Source organism: Ursus maritimus, unplaced genomic scaffold, assembly GCF_017311325.1.
Source record: "Ursus maritimus isolate PB19 unplaced genomic scaffold, ASM1731132v1 scaffold_33, whole genome shotgun sequence".
NCBI lineage: Eukaryota > Metazoa > Chordata > Mammalia > Carnivora > Ursidae > Ursus > Ursus maritimus.
The window spans coordinates 3,690,560-3,713,518 of NW_024425897.1; the positions used below are offsets into that span (position 1 = coordinate 3,690,560).

The 22,959-nt window shown below is 57.4% G+C and overlaps 1 protein-coding gene across 3 annotated transcripts; it reads left to right on the forward strand.

The window, feature by feature from the left end:
• Nucleotides 1–192: 192 nt before the first annotated feature.
• Nucleotides 193–22,689, forward strand: LOC103669266 (proline dehydrogenase 1, mitochondrial). Of its 3 annotated transcripts, XM_040619606.1 has the most exons (14): nt 193–446; nt 4,880–5,088; nt 10,524–10,558; nt 11,055–11,204; nt 12,703–12,767; nt 12,972–13,088; nt 13,545–13,624; nt 14,386–14,467; nt 15,886–15,978; nt 16,068–16,214; nt 17,055–17,230; nt 18,355–18,453; nt 21,912–22,000; nt 22,075–22,689. In XM_040619606.1, the coding sequence occupies exons 2-14, from the start codon at nt 4,931–4,933 to the stop codon at nt 22,260–22,262; spliced, it is 1,479 nt and encodes a 492-aa protein (XP_040475540.1). In that variant the 5' UTR covers nt 193–446; nt 4,880–4,930; the 3' UTR covers nt 22,263–22,689. The 3 variants fall into 3 exon arrangements, with proteins under 3 accessions (XP_040475540.1, XP_040475541.1, XP_008695815.1); XM_040619607.1 differs by lacking the exons at nt 193–446; nt 22,075–22,689 and having other exon boundaries at nt 4,847–5,088; nt 18,991–22,055; XM_008697593.2 differs by lacking the exons at nt 193–446; nt 22,075–22,689 and having other exon boundaries at nt 4,847–5,088; nt 19,284–22,055.
• The last annotated feature ends 270 nt before the right edge of the window (nt 22,690–22,959 follow it).

Here is a 22,959-nt window from a genome sequence, read left to right on the forward strand (position 1 = left end):
CAAGGCGAGGGGCGGGGGTCGGCCGGAGAGGGCGTGGCTCAAGATGGGGGCGCGCGCCCTAGGGCGGGGCGGGGTCTCCGGAGGAGAGGGCGCGGCTGAGCGCGGGGCGGAGCCGGTGGGGCGGGGCCGGAGGGGAGTACTTAAGCAGCCTCGAAGCGCGCGCACGCCCCGCCATGGCTCTGAGGCGCATCGTTTCTGTGTTGTGCACCGGCACTCCCCGCCTCGCCCGGCTGTCTACCGCGCCGGCGGCTCGCGAGCCGACTGCTGCAGGCCGGGAGACTGCGCCAGGATGCGGGGCGGCCGAGGCCGCGCGGCCACCGGTGCCCATCATAGACTTCGGCAACACTCAAGAGGCGTACCGCAGCCGGCGCAGCTGGGAGCTGGTGCGCAGCTTGCTGGTGCTGCGCCTGTGCGCTTCGCCCGTGCTGCTGGCGCACCACGAGCAGGTGCGCGGATGGGCAGGTGGGTGGGCGGGCAGGTGGGTAGGTGCGCATCGCGGCGCGCAAGCAGGGGCACGCGCTGGATCCTCTGTGTGTTTCCGGAACCTTCACGAAGTTTTACTGTAAATCGGGGTCCCTTGAGCATCGCTTGTAGCCGGGAAGTCCGGAAGGGAGGTGTTTCCTGCATTCCCTTTTGGGCCTCGTGAATTTTCCTATATGCCAGTTACTACTAACTAAAAACAAAGACCAGTTTCTGAATTTTTAAGCTATAAGCTGCTTGCAGTAATGCAAAGTTGCCACCTGAAAATTAAATTGAGTGTCTTCCATGTTGCCCAAAGGGAAGTCTTGGTCGTTTTGAAGGACTTATGGCCTGGGAACCCAGAGTTCTCAGAAGATGTGACTCTGGAGCTCACTAGACACAGCCATTCGGAACGTGTTGGGGAAAATGGGAAGCCACTTGAACTACAACTTTTATTACTTCAACATAGTAACTGTGAAAAGTGTGAGGGCTTCGGGGAAGTAAAAAGCAGAACACCGTCTTAGCCACTGTCAGTCTGGACTTGTGGAAAAGACAGTTATTTCAAGGTGATCCTGGGAACAGTTTGCAAGGGTGCAGTTGTTGGTGCTAAGGGTCTGGAAGGCTCTTCATGGGGGCGGTGTTGATTTCTCAAGTGAGGCGGTGCTGAGCGTATGGTACTGCCTCCCTTGGCCCCTGGAGGAGGCTGGGGAGGCGGAACCAAAGAAGAGCACCAAGCCACACTTTAGGCTTAGGTGAAGGTGAAAACACGGTGGCTGGGAGGTGAGGGTACAGGCCACAAAGTCAGAGTCAGGTGGGTCTGAGGGGACGGTGAGGCCAGTGGAGTGTTGGACTGGGTCTCTCCAGAAGTTTTACTCAGATGCAGCCTAGGACTGTTGGTGGCAGGAGTGGAAGGGGAATGCGGAGGAGGAAGGGGTGGAACTGGAGATGTGGAGGCTACTGGGAAGCTATCTGTGTTTGTGGTAGATGTGGATGCTCTGCGGCAAATTTGTGGCTGTGGAGCGCCCAGGCCAACTGGAGAGGAGGGTGGAATGGGACACTCAGGGGTCAAGGAACCTGGTGGGGGTTGAAGGTGATGAGAACCCTTTGGGGAGCACCAGAGTCTGGGGCACAGCCTGAAAGGAGCAGCAAGTTCTGGAGGTGCAGCAGTCAGGAGGGAGAAGGCAGCTGGGGGGCAGGAACGACTAGAGGGTAATGGCTGGCCATGAGGTCTCTGTGGAGGGCAAGGACAGGGACCTGGCTCCTGCAGTTGGGGCATCATGGGACTGCTGGGTGGAACTGGGATGTGTGGGGCAGGAGTGGTGCAGGAGCCCTGCCTGCTGCCATGTGGCCGGAAGGGAGGGAGTGAAGGCTTAGAGCCATCCAGGGCATATTTCTGCCATCTCAGCACTGAGCTTTCTTCCTTGGGATCAAAGCCAGAGGAGAAGCCAGCAGAGCTGAAGACCGTCGGGTACTGTGGGTGACCATTGTCCACATGCCAGAAAGTGCCGGAGTGCAGGGACCACTGAGGGTGCCTGGAGGCATGGGGAGGCTTCTCCCAGGCTTCCCTCCTGTCCCATCTGTGCCCCGAGGACACCTTCAGGGAGCCCACTAATGGTGCTCTGTGTGCCCCCTGTGGCATCTGTTCCATCACAACATTGCTAGTGGTCACACTGGTGTCAGTGGCCTTGGTGCGTGGCACTGGAGGAAATGGGGAAATGGGGCAGAGGCCAGGCTGCAGGGCTGTGGACTGCTCACCAGAACCAGTATATACTTAACTTGTCCTCTGGCCTGGGGTGGAAATTCCTTCTACTGAGCAGTGTGGATCTGCAGCACCTGTGGGGGCAGTTGGGGATCCTCAAATCTGTTCCCAGGGAGTGTCAGCCTGAAGGAGCCCCAGTTGAGCTGCTGCATTGGTTTGGGACCCAGTAGGGTTCCTCCCTTGCCAGAAGATAAGGGTTTAGAAAATTCAGGTCTTCCATGACAAAGCCAGTGCAGAAGGCGGTAACAGAAGAGGCAGGGTACAGGATAGATGGTGATGGTGGCCTTGGGGGACAGGGAGGAGAGAGAACTGGCTTTACCCCTCCTTGCTCTGCACACATCTGTTTGAGTCTTTTACAGTGAAAACAAGTATATGTGTTCCTGGGGCAGGTTGCTAAACCCACGAAGGATGCCCCCACTTGGAGAAGAGTAGGGGCTGCCTTCATGTCAGGCTGGGCCACCCAGGGATACACCTGATGCCAGGATGTTTTTCAAGGGGTGGCTTTGCTCTGGCGTTAGCTTTAGAATTGCCAGCCCTGCCCCATGTGCTCCATAGCCCTCTGTGACAGGCTGGCTTTTGCCAGAGTGAGAGGGTGAGTGACCGGCTCGGTGACCTGGGTGGCCTTCCCTGCCATTCCCTCTGAGCCCTGCCTCCCCTTGGGGAGCTGGTCAGCACAAAGTGCAGGGTGTATAGGAGGTTACCAGCCCAGGGCTCCCCTGGGCCAAATTCCAGCATCTGCCTTGCTCCTGCTTCTTTGATTAACATTGGCCGTGGCTGCTTTCGTGCTTGACTAGCAGGGTTAAGTAGTTACGACTGTGACTGTGTGGCCCACCCGGCCTACGTTATTTCCCATGTGGCACTGGACAGGAAAATTTGCTGGCCCGAGAGTGGATGGCTGGCCTCTTTCCACACGTGTTGGTTCCTGACAGTTCTTAGAGCTGACACGTACGATGTCAGGGTTTTCCAGAGCCAGAAGATGGTTTTCAGGTGTCCGATTCTGCCCCACCTACTACTGGGGAGATTTTTGATATAATCAAGACCCGGCTTTTCCTCTGGCAAGGCTGCTCTGGCCCATGGATTCCCTGACCGCTGGCCCGGGCTGTGTGGGGCCAAGGCAGCCTGGCCCATTCTCCCTAGTCGGTCTTTCATTTTCCGTTTCTTATCCTCTTTATAAAAACAATGAGATGCAACGAAAACCGGGTGCTACGGAGAGGCTATGGCAAGGCAGAGGGGATGGCCTGGAGAACCTTGTCCTCCGGACGCCCCGTGGCGCCCTCAGGTTTGTTCCTGAGGCGTCTCCACCAAGCACCAACCTACGATTCCAGGCATGTCTCCCTTCTGGCCAGTGTGGGGATGCTCAGGATTGGTTTGGGGATGAGGCTGTTTGATTTGCTCATATTTCTGCTTCGACTAGATTGTCCCCGAAACCCTGATCCCAAGAGATGTTCCTCACACAAGGGGTCCTGCTATCCACTGGGTTTGACACACCTCAGGCTTTCTCTGTCTTGGAGCTAAGCGTGGGGATAGTGGACACAGAGGAATTCCCAGACAAGTGGCAGATGTGCCCTCCCAGCAGCTTTCCTTTCCAGCCTCGGGGAGCCGCTCTCTTCATTCCTTCCTGCCCTGGCTGTCCCACTGCACGGGCTCCATGCCACCTCCATGTCTTGGCAAGCCCCCCTCTCTGGATCTAAGTCACCAAACATCTCCCATCCATCACTCCCTCACCCCTGTTCTGAATCACTCTGTGGAGGAACCTTGCTTCTTCGAGGTCCCTCCCCTGCTAGGATGTAAGCTCCTTATCTGTTTTGTTTAGCTTAGAATTGCACGAGGCACAAAGCAGTGGCTCTGGACTTGGAAGGAATGATGGCAGAAGTCGGGGATGTGGCAAAATGTGATTGTGAGTGGTTTATGGGCAGCTGTCTTCCTCAGGGGCACGTGCACTCGAGCTCTGGGTCTGCTGTGGCCCTGGATAACTGTACTGAGTCCCCAATGGTCCCACAATGGGCTCTCATCTCTCAGACTCTGTAGATGCTTACCTGGCTTATTGTTAGCCTAAGGCTTGCTCGAGCTGAAGTTAGACTCCTTCGGAATTTACCATGTGTTCATCTGCTCAGCAACCACTGGAGGACCGGCCCCTTGCCAGGCACTGTGTTAGGGACTTGGAATAAGCAGTGAACAAAACATTGCAAAATCTGGGTGCTCGCCTGCTAGGAAGTTGTACCAAATCGTCCTCCTACCCGGCATAACCCACTGAGGTGTGGATACAGAGAATGTTATGATGAACATGCCCGCTGCTCTTCCTAGAGAGACCTGCTATTCATTTCTTTATCCATCGAGTGATGGTCAGGCACTTGCTGTGTGCCACTGGGGTCATCCGTGAGTGTGCAGGGCAGGGAAGTGAGTGGCTGTTGTTGGGGGGGTTGGGGGGGGGCTCTGGGATCTCTGCCCTCCCTGAGGAGTGGATTGACAGTAGCTACAGGCTGAGAAGCAAGCTGCTGCCAGTGGTGTCCACTGTTAAACCAAGGCCAGGAGTCAAGTTTGGCCCTGGGAGAGTGTGTCAGGGCTTTATGGTTGGAGCAAAGGGGGCGGGGGAACAAGGGTGACCTGCTGGGGACAGGGGAGGCCGGGCAGCCAGGACAGCCCTTTCCTTTTGCCTTTCAGCTGCTGCATCTCACCAGGAGACTTCTGGGGCAAAGGCTGTTTGAAAAGCTGATGAAGATGACCTTCTACGGGCAGTTTGTGGCCGGCGAGGACCAGGAGTCCATCCGGCCCCTGATCCGGCACAACAGGGCATTTGGAGTGGGCTCCATCCTGGACTACGGGGTGGAGGAGGATCTGAGCCCCGAGGAGGCCAAGCGCAAGGAGATGGAGTAAGGCCCACCTGGGCATCTGGTCGTAACCCCAAAGCATCCTGGGGTCAGCTGGGGCTGGGTTGGGAGGAGGCCCCCCAAGGCTAGGAGAGCTTGGTCAGCCTGCTTACCAGCGGCCTTCCTGGGGTTCTTGCAGTTTTGTTCTGTGAGAATGACGACTTTCACAAAAGGCCTTGTATGCACAAGGCTGGAGGAGGGGCAGAGACTGGGGACAGCCGACCTGCCCGGTTTTGTGTGGTCTGCAAGCTGAGATTGGTTGTTACTTTTTAAAAAATGGTTGAGACAAAACAAGAATAGTATTTTGTGACATGTGAAAAGTGTATGAAATTCACATCACTTTTGCCCTAGAGGGGCAGAGTTGAGTAGCTGCGGCAGGTGCCATATGGCCCACAAAGCTGGAGATAGATGCTACCTGAGGGTTTATAAAAGATGTTTGCTGACCCTGGCGTAGGAGGTGCTCTGGCTTCCTGTTGTGCTAAAGCATCTCTTCAGAGGGATTGCCAACCTGCTGGACGGGGCCCCACTGCCTCACTCTTGCCTAGCTCCTGGGAGGGTTTTCTTTTCTATCTTTCTTTTTTTTTTTTAATTTTCTTTAATTTATTTTATTTCATTTTTTAAGATTTTATTTATTTATTTGACAGAGAGTGAGCACAAGCAGGGGTAGCAGCAGGCAGAGGAAGAGGGAGAAGAAGGCTCCCTGCTGAAAAGGGAGCTCGATGCGGGGATAGATCCCAGGACCCTGGGATCATGACCTGAGCTGAAGGCAGACGCTTAACCAACTGAGCCACCCAGGCGCTACACCCCCCCCTTTTAAAAGACTTTATTCATTTATTAGAGAGCGAGAGAGAGCATGAGCCGGGGTGGGGGTGCAGAGGGAGAGGGAGAAACAGACTCTCCGCTGATCCCAGGACCCTGGGATCATGACCTGAGCCGAAGGCAGGTGCTTAACCAAATGAGCCACCCAAGTTCCCCTCCTGGGAGGATTTCCTAATCAGCAGATAGGCTCTGCCTGGTGAGTGTGGAGCCTGCCAGGCCTGGCGCCCACCCAGAGGTCCCAGAAGGGAATGGCAGCCAGGAGCAATGTGGCAGGCTGGCCTAGGGTCTCTTCTTGCTGCAGGACCTGTTCTCCGCACAGTGAGAACAGACAGATGGGTACCTCCCTGACCCACTCTTTTGGGCCACAGAAGAAAATTAGAGAATGAGGCCGCCCTCTGCTTCCAGGAGAGGTGGCTGCCCAAGAGATCCAGGCAAGACCAGCCCTTTCTTTACAAAATGCCCAGTTCTTATGCTGGTACCTGCATCCCTCCATGTCAGGCCTTTGCTTGCATTTAGGACCCTTAGTTCTGACAGCAGCTGTGCCTGACCACGTGAGGCTTGGGACAAGCCTGCTGAGTAACCTGCCCTGTCTCAGGCTGGGGTGTTTGCTCTGGCTTGGGGACAAGAGAGGAGGGGAGGAAGAAGAAAGGCATCACATGAGGCTCCTGCCCTGGGAACAGAATGTCCAAGCCAAGCAGCAACAGCAGCAGCGGATTGGCCTGGGGAACCCAGCCCCTGCCTAGCCATTTGCTGTCTTAAAGGCGGGGTTCTCCAGCTTGGCACCCCTCTGTGTATTCCTTGTGGAGCTGCAGCCTTCAGTGGGGCTGCCTGTTGAATGACTAATGAGCCCTGTGTCCCTGCTGTGCCTGTGTTGAGGGCTGAGTGGTTTCACAATGGGATTTCCTCCCTCTGGTAGGAAGACTCTTTTCCCAGGGTGATCTGGCTGACTTCCTGCCTGTTCTGCAAGGAGAACATGGGGAGGTGGGCTGGCCTTGCCCTGTCATGGAGCCAGGGAGCCTGTGCCCCAGGGCCACCCTGATGTTTGTGCCTCTGATGCTGTAAAGAGCCCCGCTTGTGGGCTTTGGGATGTGAGTGTTGGTCCTTCCCATCCTAACATGGTGACCACCATCCGATGTCAGTGACAGGTGTCAAAGACTCATGCCTTGCTCTGCTGCCAGGTGGCCCAGTGCCTTTGGAGAGGCCTGGGCTGAGGGGGCAGAACCAGGCTTGCAGGTGCTGATTGAACATCTATACTGTCAAATAGCCTGCCTGGCTTACTGGGTGTTCTTGGTCAGGAGTGGCTCCAGCCATGCAGCCCCCATCCTTACAACCCCCATGCAGAGAACTGCTTCTGAGTCCTGGGGGGCGGGGATCAGAGGTCTGTCTCACTAGTCTTGTCATGAGGCCCATAGACCCTGCTCTGGGGAGTGATATAGAGGCCACTACCCCAAATTAAGGCCTCAGGAATTGGGGAAGGGAGGGTACAGGTGGTGCCGGGCCTGCCCTGGGCATAACCATGTGAGGCACAGAAAGGATGGAGGTGGCTGAATGCACAGGACACCCAGCAGGTCTCCCAAGGGTCTGAGTAGGGGGCCCAGGAAGGATTCCCTGGGGTAGGAAGCAGGAGGTGGGAGGCTATAGGTGCTGGAGGGAGAGAGTGGCCATCTAGGGCTGGGGTGGGATGGTGTTTCCCAGAACACCTGGCAGAAGGCAGAGGCCGGGGTCCTGGCTCTAGGAGAGGAACCCCATAGAATCTCCCCAGCAGGCTGGGAGCTGTGGGGATAAGGGGCTAGGGTATCTCCCAATGATTGGCTATGATAAGGACACCCAGGGACAGTTTGGATGGCAGGTGCCTCTGTCTTGGCTATGCAGACCCAGGGCTGGCTGGAGGTGGAGCCCCAGGGTGGTGGCAGCTCTACCAGGACTGGTGGTGCAGAGTGCACAGAGGACTTGGGTGCTGCCTGGAGTCAGGGCCTGGGGGGCTAGGGAGGTAGGTATACAGATGGGAATGGGCTCCATTGGACTTCTCGGTGCTTCACTCCTTCCTGCCACCTGCATTTTCCCAGGAGAGAGCCAGAGAGGGCTCCCCTCATTTTCTTCTTTTTCCTAAAAGGCATCCAGCCAACATATCTGCCAGTGCAGTGAGCTGAGCTTGGAGGCGGCCAAGAGGATGGTTGGGGCCTTCCTGCCACCTCTCCCCTGGGCCACTGATGTTCACCTTCCTCTGCCCTCTGCCCCTGGGCACACTCTCTTCCCTCTTCCACGTCCAAGTGTGTGTGTGTGTGTGTGTGTGTGTGTGTGCGTATGCACAGGATACTTCCTTTCCCCACTGGTGACATGACCCTCCTCCCCTCCACTGTACTTGGCAACTGCCATCTTCATCTTCTCATGACCCACCCACCAGGCCTGGTTGAGAGTGTGACCCTGCTCCTTCCTGGTGCCATCTGCTCAGAGACAGGCTGTTGTCCCCTGACCACATGGCAGTGTGGCCAAGCCGGCTCCTCTGCTCAGTCCATTGCTAAAGTGCTTGCTGTCTTGTCTGTGCCCAGGAAGCTTCCCGATGGAAACAGCTGCAGCCTCTGCCTTCCTGCTGCTGGGCCTGCTGGCAGTGAGGAAGGGAGTGGCCCGTGCTCCCCTGTGCCTTTGGAGCCTGGCTGGGGCTTGGAGGGTGGACAGACCAGCTGTGGAAGTGTTGAGCAGGAACCTTACGCGGTGCTGGGCCACTGGGGGACTTGTAGATAATGATTTCCCACGTGAATGGAATGCACCCTGCCTAGAAGGCAGGAACCTTGGAGACATGAATAGTCATGTTTCTCTGAGCCATGGGCTGTGTGGTTACAAAGCAGGCCCGAGTCCCCAGCAGCCACCATCCTTGCTGATGAGACCCATGCCTTAGTGTAGATGGTAGGGCCCAAATCGTGCTTTTTCCTGGTTGTACCTGGGCCACAGCCTGGGGCTGGTCTTACAGGTGTTCCTTGTTCCCAGTGGGGATGTTGTTGTATGGGGCCCACCCCTCCCTCATGTTACAGAGTCAAATATTGTCACACAGTGATACCTCACCCTTCTCTATGCATCAGGCACACATGTCTAGTTGGCACGAAGTGGCTCCTGTCCCCTGTCCCCAGGTTGGGGCCTTGTGGGCTGTGCGGCAGTATGCGGAGCCCCCAGCCCCTATGGACTGGCCTAGCTACGGGGACTCCTGGGTCCTGACCTGGGTATCCTGGCTCAGAGTCGCCAGTTATGGGCCCTGGGGTCACACAAGAGCCGGTGTCCAAAGGGAGGGCTCCCTGGAAGGTGACCAGCAGCCCCCCGACTTGCTGTAGGAGCAGGGAGGTCAAAAGCTGCCTTGGTTCTTTGACTTGGCTTGAGGCCACTGCAAGTGCAGTTCCCTCTCGGCAGCATGGCTGGCTTTACCTCTGTCTCAAGTGTGGGGTGGGGGTAGGGGAGTATCGCTATCCCTTTCCTGTGAAGTATGGGTGGAGCTTCAGAGGCCCCCAGGGGTCTGAGCATTTGGGAGGTTACTGGATAGCAGCAGGGCTTTGGCTGAGCTCTTTCTCTGGTAACCGATTTAAGAGGCTTTAAATACAGAGTCAGATGATGGATGAAGCCACTCGAATGCCACCCCCAGGCCTGGGGCAGAGTGATGGTGAGCAGCCCTTTCATCTGAGTAGGCTTAGCTGATATTTGCTGTCCCAGATGGCACAACCACTGAGAGGAGGATAGTGTCTACTGTGATTCTGGCAGGGGTCTAGGGTAGGGGTGACATAGGGTGGGGGCCGGCCAGACAGGGGTAGTGAGGGCACAGCCGAGGGACTGCAGAGAGGCCAGGGTGGCTGGGCCGAGCCTGAGTGCGGGGCAGAGGCAAACATGGTCTCAGGCTGGCCTCACTGTCCTGTCCTCATGAGGACTGGGGGTGTTTATCAGGTAGGATGGGAGGGCTTGCATTTTAAAAGAAAAATTCTGGTTGTTGCTTGGAAGACACACCTAAGGGGCAAGAATGAAGCAGGGGGCTGGCAGGCGGTGGCTGGGGGTGGAGCTGGGTGTCCGCCTGGGCGGGAGCCCGGAGCCCGGCCTCCTCGTGGAGGTGCCGCATGTAGGAGGCATAGAGCAGAGCAAGGAGCCTTGCTCCTCAACTCTGGGAATTTTGTGCACTGGTAGTTGCCCGGGTCCTTTCCTTATCAGCCCTGACTGACCCCAAGGCTCTGTCCTTTCTTCAGAAGGAATCCCCCCATAGTAGCCTTCTTCAAGCAACTATTCCATGCCTTGGGCTATCGGCTATCGGTTTTACTCACTCCTCACCTACCCAAAAGGAATCTGAGGCTTCTCCAGGGTGTAGAGCTTGTAGGCCAGGTTGGTCTGTGAGGCTGCTGCCCCACCCTGCTCAGGGGAGGTGACCCTGCAGGCCTGGGGTGGGTGGTGAGGAGGGAGGTGGGGCACGTGAGTCACTCTGACCTGCCTGGACTAAGCCAGCCCTTCCCCTACAGCCCTTCTTGTCAGGTCGGGTTCAGGGCTCATCCTCTGGCTTCCTCCCACCTCTGCCTGCTCTCAGGGAACCCATGCTTGTCACTTGCAGTCTGAGGTAGTGTGACCGACCCTCACCCTCTTCTTCCTTCCCACAGGTCCTGTACGTCAGCTGTAGAGAGGGAGGGCAGTGGTGAGTAAGAGGAGGCTGTTCAGGAACAAATATTCTCTCTACCTGTCCCCTCCCCCGCCCCCAACCCTTCCTTGGGAGACCTTGGTTCAAGGGCACAGGCAAGACTTGGGGCCAAGGCTCCTCCCTTTGCCCACATGGCTTCTCCCTGTATGCACCCAGGCCAGTGCTTCAAGTCTGCTGACATCCCAGGACGCTCCCAGGGGTGCTGGTCCCGTTGGCCCTCAACGGGTCTGGGCTCTGCCTTTTTGGCCGGGTTTGCCATGTGACTAGGGCTTAGCCAGGGAGAAGGAACAGTGAGTGTAGGAGCAGGGAGTGGTGGGCAACACAGTGTAGGGAGGCCATGGCCGCCGAGGAGCCAGTCCCGAGGGCACGGGGCTGTGGGCCATACGCAGGTCTTGCTGGATGCCGGGGGAGCCCTGTGTTTGCCCAGAGTTGGGCGGGAGGCAGAACACAGCACACAGCCTGTGTGTGCTCAGCCACGTGCCTGCCCTTCTAGGTACAAGTAAGAGGGAGAAGCAGTACCAGGCCCACCGGGCCTTTGGAGACCGCAGGGACGGTGTCATCAGTGCCCGCACCTACTTCTATGCCAATGAAGCCAAGTGTGACAGCCACATGGAGACATTCTTGCGCTGCATCGAGGCTGCAGGTGGGGCCCGCTCTTTGCTGGGTGTTCACCTGCCAGGGAGGGCTGACCCCTGTGTGTGGAGATGCTGATGGGTGAAAGCGCACCCTGGAGCACTTGCCTGGGGCTTCCTCTCTAGGTGGCCCAGACAGTCATGAGGATGACTATAGGTGACACTGGGGAAGCCATAGGCTGGGCTCAGGTCCTACTGGGGTCATGCCTGAGTCCAGCCCTGCCCAAGCAGCCTGCCGCCTCCTGCCTCTTCCCGGATACCGGTGCCCAGATGTGAACCTCAGGAAGGCTGTCAGCGGGCTGAGCAGCCTTCTGTCCGGGTCAGGGGCTCGAGCCTAGCCACACGTGGCACTTGGGTTTGCCAATGGCTGCGCTGTTCCAGGAGCTGGTGCCATGGAGGATTCCTCCCCACCTGGCCTCTGGGTGGAGTGCTCGCCAAAAGAGGCGAGTCAGGTGGGCCTCACCCAGCCACAGCAGAACTCCACCGTGTGGCCCCAGCAGCCCTTCCATTAGTGGGGGGTAGGAGTGAGTGGTGCTCAGAAGCATCATTCTGAGAGCAGTGCCGGAGAGATGCCAGGTGGTCAGGCAGAGACTCGGCCATTCGGGTCCAGAGCAAGGGGGCGCCTCCTCACCTCTGTGCCTGCTCTGCCTAAAGCAAAGGTCACAGAAGTGAAGACGGGTCATGGGTTCCTGGAGGGAGGAGAGAGGCAGGTGTGGTTGAGCACCGTCTGTGTTCCACCGTCTGTTCTGCTGGGTGTTTCTGTGTTCTGTGAACCCTACCCCTGCCCCCCCCGGCCATGGGCAGCCTGGGGTGCCGGTGGCATGGGCGAGGACGTGAAGCAGGGACAGAATGGGCCGGTCTTGTCGGCTCCTTTGCCCACCGGCTTACTGGATCCACGTGGCTAACAAACCCTGTCAAGTTGCCTGTTCCCGCCTCCGAGGTGGGGTGGGCATGTGTATTTATGGGCTCAGTAGGAACACTGTCCTTCTGCCCATAAGTGGTTAGCCAGCCAGCCCAGCATATGTGGCTCCTTGGTGGGCTCTCCCCTTCTGTTTGGGGGGGCGGGTTCCTGGCAGGGGCCCCTGGTGCCACTCACCGTAGCCTGAGATGGCCGAGCTGCCACTAGGGCTGTTCCAGGGATGGTCAGGCAGGCGTGCTGGGGAGCAGAAGGCCTTTGCAGGAAGTGTGGCTGCCGTGGACATGGCTGCAGCCCCTGGTAGGGCCGGGTGGGGAAAGGAGGAGAGATCTGCTGGCGCCACTGCACTGTCAGCAGTTTGGCACTGGGTCATTCGAGGCTCCATGGTGGTCTTGGGACCCATCTGTAGGGAGACCCAGTACCGTGTATGTTGTAGGTAATTGGTAGGAAGAGGGGCCGTGCCAGCCATTCGTTCCATCACCTGTCTGGTGAGATGAGTCCAACTCTTGAGTGGCACAGATTCTGGGCACAGGCTCCTGGTCCTCCTCGTCCCCCTCTGGAGCCCTAATGGTTCTTCCTGTGGCTTCTGACAGGCGGAGCCAGTGATGATGGCTTCTCAGCCATCAAGCTCACTGCACTGGGGAGACCTCAGTTTCTGGTAAGTGCCAGAACCTTCCAGTGCAGAGTTTGTAAGACCTTGGGGGTGCTGTGAGCATTAAGTGAAAGCTCCTGTGCTGGTACCTTGGTGCTGGGCGCCGGGCACACAGGCGGAGCCAGGAGGGGGCCCAGGGGCTCAGCGGGGGTCCTGGGGGCGGGAATCTGGGCCTGTGCCGTAGATGGTGGCTCAGGCCTGCACTTGCAGCTGCAGTTCTCAGATGTGCTGACCAAGTGGAGACGACTCTTTCACCAAATGGCTGCAGAGCACGGGAAGGCTGGTCTGGCTGCCATGGATACGAAATTGGAGGTGGCTGTGCTGCAGGTGGGACGGCCTTGCCCTGGTGGGTATGAGTGGGTGGGCACTGTGGGGCTCGGGGAGGAGCCCTGCCCAGGAAGAACTGGCTAGGTAGTCTTTGAGGTGGGTTCCCAGAGGCCTGTAGCACCCCCCTCTGCTCCCCACAGCAGCAGCTGGGGTCCACTGGGAAGGAATCTGAACAGGGGCCGAGTAATGCGGGGTGGGAGGGCTTGAGGAGGGGGGTTTGCTCTGCAGGTGGCAGAGTACTGCAGAGCTTTGGGTCCAGGAAGGGGAATCAGGGCCAGGTAGGAATAGACCTGTCTGTGAGGCAGAAACACAAACCAAGACTGTACCCTGTTCGCACTAATGGTGTCATAAAGTCAAAAGAGCACTGCAGATATGTGGGGGTGGGCTGGGGACAGGAGATGTTAGTGAACGGGGCTGGGGCAGGTTCATGGGACTGGCAACTTCTTACTTCTCAAGGAAAGTGTGGCAAAGATGGGCATCGCATCCAGGACGGAGATTGAGAACTGGTTCACTGCGGAGACCCTGGGTGTGTCTGGGTAAGAGTAGCCCCCAAGCTGGGAATTTGGGAGTGTCTGCCCTGATTCAGCTGTGGTTCCAGCAGAACCCCAATGGCTTCTCCCAGTCCTGGTTGCCCTTCTGGAGAGCATGGGCCAGGGAGGACAGTGCTGAAGGACCTTTTCCTTGAGACACACAGCAGGAGTTGAAAGGGAGCCTGGAGTCCACGGGGCTGGGGCTGCAGCTAGCCCAGGGCTAGTCCAGACTATAGCTTGGTAGGAGTGCCTCTGAACTGGCAGGGCTGCTCACAGAATTATTTGGGTCCTAGAGTAAGGTTGCCACACTCAGCCCTTCCTGGGACCCACATGGCAGGAGGTGGAGGGTCAGGGCCCCTGAGATCCTGGAGGGGCCCACACCTCATCCCGTGGGGTCTGGAAGCTAGGACTGAGATCACCAGGGCCCCTGGGCTGGTAGCAGCTGTCCCCTTACATGCAAGGTCTGCCTCCTTTCTGGCCTCCTGTGTTTGGCTCTTTCCCAAGCCTGACATGGCCCCTGGTGTTCTTGGTGTTCGCCCTGGTTTTTTAATAGCTGCTGTCGCTCCAATGCAAGAATGGCCTGGGTTTGGTTTCCACTTTGTAAACAGAGGACAATGTTAACATTTTATCTGTCTTTTAAAACTGAAAACTGAGGTGGGTTTTGTGGGGGTTGGGCTTGGGGTGCTCTTTTAAGGCATGGGCTGGTTTGGGGACTTGGCCCCCCAATAGATCCTAGTGCCCCTGTGCTGATGCAACTTCTCCCACAGCACCCTGGACCTGCTGGACTGGAGCAGCCTCATTGATAGCAGGACTGAGCTCTCCAAGCACCTGGTGGTCCCTAACATGCAGGTGACCACCCCTCACCCCTGAGCTCTATCTCACTGGGGTGCAAGGTTGAGAGGGGAAATGTTCCCTGTCCCTTACCCTGCGGCAGCAGCCGGGGACACAGCTGGCTGAGATCAGTGTCCTTCCTGGCCGCAGAACACCCCTGTGGTCCGGAGGAAGAAGACAAATCCCTGAGTGCCCCACAGAGGGGGACAGAGACCCACGTCATCTATCCTTGCATGCTGGGTCGTCCCAAACCTCTGTGGCCTGAAATGGCAGTAATCCTGTTATCCCCCATCGCAGTTCTGGACTGACCAGCTGGGTGGCTCTAGCTCAGGGTTTCCCTTGCAGTTCTCAGAGGGTGGCGGGAGCTGGGGTCATTGTGGGGGGGTCCTGCTCACACGGCCAGCAGTTGATGCTGGCTGTGCATGGGGCAGGGCTTCCTCACCATGTGGTGGCTGGGTTGCCAGGGTGAGTGTCCCCCGAGAGCCAGGCGGGAGCACTGTCACCTTGTCCAGCCTAACCTCAGATGTTCCATAGCATCACTTGTGCCCAGTTGTGTGTGTAGAAAACAAGTCACTAGGCTGGCCTGTGTTCTCATTCTCACCAGGGAATGAGAACCCCCTTCCCTGCCCATCCTGCCTGTGGGAAGTGCCAGGACTTTGCACTCTGTTTGAAACCACCCCTCAAGCTGGTTGTAAAGCAGCAGCAGCACCTCGGGAAAACATCCCACAAACAGTGCCTTCCACAAGCATCTGGCCCCGGCTGACTGAGGGCCAACAGAGGGCCATGCTCCAGGCCCCACCAGGAGTGCCCTGGGCGGTATTAGTGGGCATGTGGTGTTAGCAGAGGGCCCAGTGCCCTATGGGCCTCCAGGATAGGTGCCCCCTGCTGCTGAGCACCAGCCCTCTGCTGACCTGCTGGCTCCCCGAAGGCCACCATCTGGGGATGGTGCCTCTGTCCCCACTGCTGTGTTGTCAATCTCCTGCAAGCTGTCCCTGTCTGCCTGTAGCCACCGTTCTTCCTCCGAGCCCTCTCCTTGCTAGGGGCTGAACCCCTCTGGGTGATTGAATGGGTCAAGGGTTACTTCCTTACCGTTGTGTGGGAGCAGAAGGGGAATGCCCTTCCAGGGTCCTGGAGAGGCTGTGGGAGCAGATACTTTGGGTGCAGGCCTGACCTGGGGCAGCTAGCCCTGTGAGTCAGAGGGTGCTGGTTGGCAGCAAGGTTCTGGGGTACCAAGTAGCCAGATGGCCTCAAGACAGGGCACTGATCTTTACTAAAAGCAGGGAAGGGGTGGGGATGAAGTGGCCTTGTGGGTCCTGGGGACCATGCACTGAGTATTGGTAGGCCCTGCACAGAGGGTGCCCTTGGGCAGTGGGAGTGGTAGCTTTGAGAGGTGCGGGCTTAGAGGCCTGCTGTGGCCTGACTGCGTGCTGCTCCAGACAGGACAGCTGGAGCCTCTGCTGTCACGGTTCACGGAGGAGGAAGAGCTGCAGATGACGAGGATGATGCAGAGGATGGACATCCTGGCCAAGGTCGAGGACCCTGGGATGTGCCCAGAGAGGGGGGCACCTGTCTCACCTGACACCAGTTAAACCCTCTGTCCCACCCCTGCACCTCTTAGAAAGCCACCGAGATGGGCGTGCGGCTGATGGTGGACGCCGAGCAGACCTACTTCCAGCCGGCCATCAGCCGCCTGACCCTGGAAATGCAGCGCAAGTTCAATGTGGAGAAGCCACTCATCTTCAACACATACCAGTGCTACCTCAAGGTACGGCCCCCTCCTGCCGTGTCCTGCCGGCCCTCGGGTGAGGGGTGCCGCCCTCCGAGTCCCATGCTGGAGTTGGGAGAGGCCTCTAGCTGAGTGTGATGGACTCTGAGCAGGAAGAAGGGCCCGGGGCCCTGTCACCAACTGGGTACCGGCCCCTCCTCCGGGCATCAGATCCCAGACGGGGTGTAGAAGAGGTAGGAGGAAGGCGAAGGAGCCTTTTATCAGTTTGTTTCATGCACCTTAATCCCCACATTTTGAAGGCCTCATGAGTCACTTGTTTTTGCTGCCATTTTTTAGTTCGAGTCCCATCGGATCAGATGAAAGCTCTGGTCCCCTCCCTACAAAAAGACTTGCTCAGAATTTTGCACGTACCGCAGGGAGCCCAGAGTGCTTCAGGGTGGGATAGCTGAGCACAAACCTGGGCTGGGGTCCTCTGGAACCAGGCAAGTATTTGGAAGACATGGTGTAGGATGGGTATCCAGGCTTCAGGGGGTGGGGGGAAGTGGGTTGGTTGCGGGGGAGGTCCAGTCAGGTGCCCATAGCATTCAACATCCCTGCCCCTGAGTCAGCCCAGGGAGACTCTGGAGTGTACCATGGCTGCTGGCACTTAGTCTGTCCCCCAACAGGGTTGTCCCAGGCTACACAGAAGAATCCCCATATCTAAGGGGCCTTCCTCACTCCTGCTTGTCTCCCAGCTCCCCTAACCACCCACAGGTCAGGCAGCTGCTGCTGGCCCTGGTGTCCCAGGGTATAGTCACCCTGGGTCCCTGGGCCTCTGGGGACACAGGCTGCAGGGGGCCTCATCCTGGTCATCATCAACTTTTGGCCCTGGTTCTACAGGACGCCTATGACAACGTCACCCTGGACGTGGAGCTGGCTCGCCGCGAGGGCTGGTGCTTTGGGGCCAAGCTGGTGCGGGGTGCATATATGGCCCAGGAACGTACCCGTGCGGCACAGATCGGCTATGAGGACCCCATTAACCCTACGTACGAGGCCACCAATGCCATGTACCACAGGTGTGCCAGCCCTCCTTGGCCCCCAGGGCCTCATGGCTTCCTGGGAGGGGGAGTGAGGGAACAGGGCAGGGATGCTGGCACTGAGCCCACACGACGCCCATCTGAAGGGGCAGCAGCCCTGCGTATCAGAAGCCTCTGCAGGAGCAGGAGGGAGACTTATGCTTGAGGCCAGAACTAATTCCTCTGCTTTTAATTTACTGTTTATTTTTTGAATCCTCTGCTTTTGTTCTACCCTTTCCAAAAACTATTAAGGTGCCTTTTTAGTACAGAAAAGCCCCCAGCCAGCCCTTGGTGACCCTTAGGACAAGGGATATGCCCTGAGTGGCCCTCCTGACTTGTATATAGTCCGTTTGCTTTCCCTGTTACACACTGGGGTCATCAACTGTCTGCATCTGCTTTTGGTCCGTGTATCTTGCTGACTTGTCATGCAGCAGGGACAGGCGGAGCCTGTGATTTTTCTCTAGGAGGCTGTATGTGTGTTGCAAATTCAGACCCTGAGCATCTCCCTGGTTCCCGCTTCCTCCCCGGCAGAGCTTCCGAGTATGGCATGTGTGTACCCACATCAGCTTTGGCCTTATGCATTCAGCCCTGTGCCCTTGCTTTTCCGTGTAACACCCATCTGAACCGTCCCGTGTCCGCGTGCAGGCCCACGGTGTTAACCCACCAGTTAGCAGCGTGCCCATCCAGGTCATTACAGTAGTGACCCATAGCACACCTTGCCCCCATGTACTCACAGGCGAGGACACAGTTGTGGCACCTTCCTAGCAGTGGAGTTGGTGGGTCCGAGGACATGCACCATTGCTGCCAGATGGTAGCACCCTTACGCTGTGTGCAGAGGGAGGCCCCCCACCTCCAGGCCTTTAATTTCCTTGTGGACACCTTCCCGGAAGTGAAGGTGCATGTGTCACGGGTGCCTGGGGCACTGTGCCCCAGCTAGTGCCCTGTCGAATGTCTAGCCCTGGGTGCTGCTCCTGTTTTCTCTCTTACCCACGAGGTGCTGAGGAATGACAAGTGCAGCCTTGGTCCCACTGCTGTGGCCTCACTTGGGAGGAGTGGGCTGGCTGGCTGGCCCTGGGCCTGCCGGTGGCCTCTGCAGGTTGGGGCTCATGTGGCACTCCCCTCAGGTGCCTCAACTATGTCCTGGAGGAGCTGAAGCACAACACCAAGGCCAAAGTGATGGTGGCCTCCCACAATGAGGACACGATTCACTTCACGCTGCGCAGGTAGGCACCCCCAGTGGGGGAGGGGGAGGGGGGAGTGCTTTGGAAGCACGTGCACACTGACCGGCCAGCCGCGGTGGTGTTTGCGGGGTAACGTCTGTGTGGTGAGCTGGCGTGGCAGCTTTAGCGTCCTGCAGGCCCCCTGCCTCCCAGGCCCGGCTGGGCATTGGCACTGCAGTAGCAAAAAGGCTATTTGCAGTTACGTTGGTTTTTTAAAATTAATACCTGACTTATTAAAGTTGCAGACTCAAAAACTAAATTTCATTCGGTGATTTACGTAGCTTCCTGAAATGCACGGTGTGTAACGTCAGCACTCCTCAGGAGGCCTCTGGCGCGTCACCTGATTTATAAATAATTTCTCTTAAATGCTTTAAACTGCATTTGGAATTTAATGTAGTCTGTTTTCTCTTTAAATGCCTTTCCTGTGGAGCAAAACTTTGGTAGAATCCATACAAGTCAGATATAGGAATAAGGTGAAGTAAATTCTTAAATACTCGTGTCATTACCATGTTTTCGTGTTTTCTGTCTTAACCCAAGCAGCACCACACGGGGGGTTCTAGCCCCAGCTGCCACCTTCCTGGGCTTGAGGCCCCGCAGAAAGCACAGCGGCGGCAGCCTTGCTGGACCCAGCCTTTCCCAGGAGCAAAGCAGAGTACCCAAGGCTTGTGGCTGAGCAGGGCTCTGGGAAGGAGGGGTGAAGGCACAGCCAGGGCAGGGCACAGCCAGGCTGGGCACCTGCGGGGCACTGCCTGATGAGTGGACTCTGGTCCCTCCACACCCATTCAGTGACGAGGCATTTATTCTCTGCTTGTGATGGCACTGCTTTTTTACAGCCTGAAACTGCAGCTGAAAACCGTGATTTCTCATGCACAGCGGTCATGGCCATCAGGGTGGGGACAAGAGCACCGAGGCCACTAGTGCCACCTGGGCTGAGTGCAGACTGACGAGGCTCCCTCCCAACAGTCCCTGCCAGGGTCGTGTCTGACTGCTTCCGTGGGATGGGTGGGGGGCCGAGTGGAGTCCCAGCTGGACAGGACTGTTCCGCGTTCTTCTCTCCATCCCTAGGGACTTCCCAGGTGCTCATTTCCTGCCTTGGATGCCCCAACCTTGTCATTGGATGTCAGAGGGCCAGGGGCACCTTTTGTGCTCAGTGCAAAAAGAAAAAAAAAAAAAAATTAGGTCTAGCCCGACTTTTAAAACAAACACCTGATTAAATTGTAAATCTTAAAATCTGGTTTTCCCTTAGACTTAAAAATATTACTCTGTGATGGAAACTTGATCAAAGCTTGAACCCTCGAGGGCACCAGGGTCCTCCACTAGACGACGTACACCAAGAGCCTCCCTGCACCCCTCGCCCAGCACTTGGGGGCCTGCACCCCTGCACAGTGGCAGGCCCCCGTGTGGGTCAGTGGTATGGAAGGTGGCGCCCTCCTAGGTTTCAGTTACAGGCTCAGCAGGCTCTGGTTGGCCACTCACATTTAATGCAGGCATCACAGGTAGTCCATTCATTCACAGAGGACAGTGGAACTCTGAAAGGTGTAACCTGTCCTCAGAAGGGCTTTCTTCCTCCTGTCTTCTGAGTCTTCCCACCAGAACATGTCTGTTTTCACCATCTTAGCAGGGGCAGCCTCCTGCCGTGGACACGGCCCGCCCCCATCTGGAATGCCAGCCGAGCATGCTCTCCTCTCTCATAGCCTCCTGGGCCTGTGCCAGGCTCTACAAATACCACTGTCGTGGAGGAGGCTCATCCCCTCCAGTCCGTGGTTCTGTGCTTCTGCTCTGGGAAGCCCGCAGCAGTTTGGGCTTGCCTTCCCTGAGGAAGCGGTAGGGGTCTCTGGTGCCACATCAGGGATCTCAGTCTGACAGCCTGAGTCAGCTTTGGCAAAGTGGCAAACCAGCGCAAAACTCAGAGGCCTGGGGTCTGTCTTGCATCTGTGGTCAGCTGAGGCCTGACTGGACCTAAATGGCTTCATTCGTTGGCAGGGGCAGCACAGGGAACTGCATCACATGTCCAGTTTCCAATAGGCCAGCCCAGGCTTTGCCACATGGTGGCCTCATGCTTCCAGAAGCCCTGGAGAAGGCAGGACTCTGCCCACATCCCATTTGCTATTGTCTTGTTGGCCAAAGGAAGTCAGGAGGCCCAGCCTAGATGGCAAGTGGAGAGCCCCCATCTGCTGGGAGAAGCTGCAATCACGTGGCAGAGGGCGTGGAGAGGGGTCAGCAGCCATCATTGTGGGAGCCACCAGAGTGTCCCTACCATCAGTAGTCAGGCAGGCAGCAATATGGTGGCAGCCCTACTCTAACAGGGTTCATGTTCCAGTGGGGAACAAAGATACCTAAACTGGAGACCAGGGCAACGTGGTAGAGATTGTGGCCTGCTTCAGACTGGGTGGCCCCCACACTGGAGTCAGACTCTGAGGGAAGGAGGGGAAGGGCTTATGGGATGACCCTCATGCCAGGGTGAGGTGTCCTCAGTGCTCTGAGAGCCAGGGGCCTGAGACAGAAGAGGAGGACCCTGGAGACAGGGAAGCACACTCCTGGCCGACAGCCTGGGTGGGTGTGAGGGGGACCCAGGCTGAATATACCCTGAGGGAGGTGGAAGGATGAGGGCAGGTTCCAGAGTGCTGGTGCAGGTATGTTGAGTCTGGACATGTGGATACAGGAAGCTGGAGGTAAAAATGTGGGAATCCTCAGCAAGTAGACATTTCGAACCCTGGGAATTTTTGTAAGATCCTACCAGAGGAGGTGTGAGGACAGGAGAGGAGGCTGGACAGAGTTGGGGGCCACCCACCCCAACATCTGAGCAGTGCTAATAGAAACGTGAGCCTCGTCTACTCTAAATGTTCCATTAGCCACACAAAAAAGATAATTTTAATAATACCTTTCAGTTAGCCCAACATACCCAAAATATTACCTGTATTCAGCACTTCAGAAAAACAATGCATTCTTTTTTCCACAGTTTTCAAAATTCCATATGTTTGATACTTGCAGCCCATCTCAGTTTAGGCCAGCAGACTTCTAAAGGCTCCACGGTCACCAGTGGCTAGTACTGCTATATGGGACAGAGCAGCCAGCAAGGGGAGGACAAGAGACCGGGTCAGGTCGAGGGACTGAGGATGTGGCACTGAAGCAGAGGGGCTCAAAAAGGGGCAGGGGAGGGCCTCTGGGAGCCTCCCCAGGCCACACCTTGGGGCAGGCTTGCCTTGCTGGGTCAGGGTACCAGAACAGAGGTCAGGGCAGACAAGAGGGAAGGGAGAGAGAGCACAGTGGGAGGGGGAGGAGGGAACTTGGTAGCCATGGGCTGAGGTGGGAAGCAGAGGGCGAAGGCTTAGTTGGGCAGCACAGAGCCTACAGCCATGCCCATGCTGCAGGGGATGGAGGCTAACATGTATGCCTGCAGATCTGGGAGTGGCAGCCGGCCGGGGTGGCGGGGGCTCACCTGCCGCACTGTCTGTCTATAGGATGGAGGAACTGGGCTTGTACCCTGCCGATCGCCAGGTGTACTTTGGACAGCTACTGGGCATGTGCGACCAGATCAGCTTTCCACTAGGTGAGCTAGGCCTCCCTGGGGAGCAGGGGTGGGGGTGTCCAGGGCTGGGACTCACTGCTTCTGCCTGTGTACAGGTCAGGCAGGCTTTCCTGTGTACAAGTATGTGCCCTATGGCCCTGTGATGGAGGTGCTGCCCTACCTGTCGCGCCGTGCCCTGGAGAACAGTGGTGTTGTGCAGGGCGTGTGGCGGGAGCGACAGCTGCTGTGGCAGGAACTCAAGCGGAGGCTCCGCACAGGCAGCCTCTTTCACCGTCCAGCCTAGTGTTCAGGGGCCACCATCGTCACCCACCTTCAGACTCGGCCTCCAGCCTTCGCCTGGGAGGGGCTCTAGGTGGCTCCCGGGCCAGTGCCACAGCCATAGCCCAACCCCAACCTCATGTGGATTCACCTTTTTATGACCTTGACTGAGACCTGCTGGAAGTGGGGCCTCAGCACCCCTCTGGCCCCTGCTTAGGATGTGGGTGCTCAGGCTTTGTCTGATGCCTGCCAGAGCCACTGGGAACTGTCAGGAATGGCCTTTCAGCAAGTGGGCACGACTCCCATCTCTGCCTGCCCCCATGACCTTGGACCCGAAGGACCACTTTCTGTCAGGGTTTGTCTAACCTACACCCCCTGAGCCCCACAGGCGGGCAGTCACCAGGCTGGGGAAGCTGGCCTGGTCAATAAACCACTACTTTTGCAGCCCTTAACCTCACGCCTGCAATGCTCTTTCCCTTGCACCATCATACGGGGTCAGCATCAAAGATGGAGTGGCTCTGACGGCTCTGCCTCTCTGGCACCATGCGTCCCTGGGGGCCAGGCCCACTGTGGGTGGGGTGGACCCACCAGTCCCTCCCTTCAGGCTGTATCACAGATTCGGCTATGTGGGGTGCTGGACACTCCTACCCCTTAACTCCACAACCCATGACGACAGGAGGGTCCCTGGGCTCGGACCAATGCAGACAGGATGCTCCTAGGAG

Coding starts and splice junctions, on each gene's coding strand:
- LOC103669266 (XM_040619606.1), top strand. CDS start 4,931: ATGAAGATGACCTTCTACGGGCAGTTTGTGGCCGGCGAGGACCAGGAG. Junction 11,205..12,702: donor GCGCTGCATCGAGGCTGCAG/GTGGGGCCCGCT, acceptor GGCTTCTGACAG/GCGGAGCCAGTGATGATGGC. Junction 22,001..22,074: donor CCAGATCAGCTTTCCACTAG/GTGAGCTAGGCC, acceptor GCCTGTGTACAG/GTCAGGCAGGCTTTCCTGTG.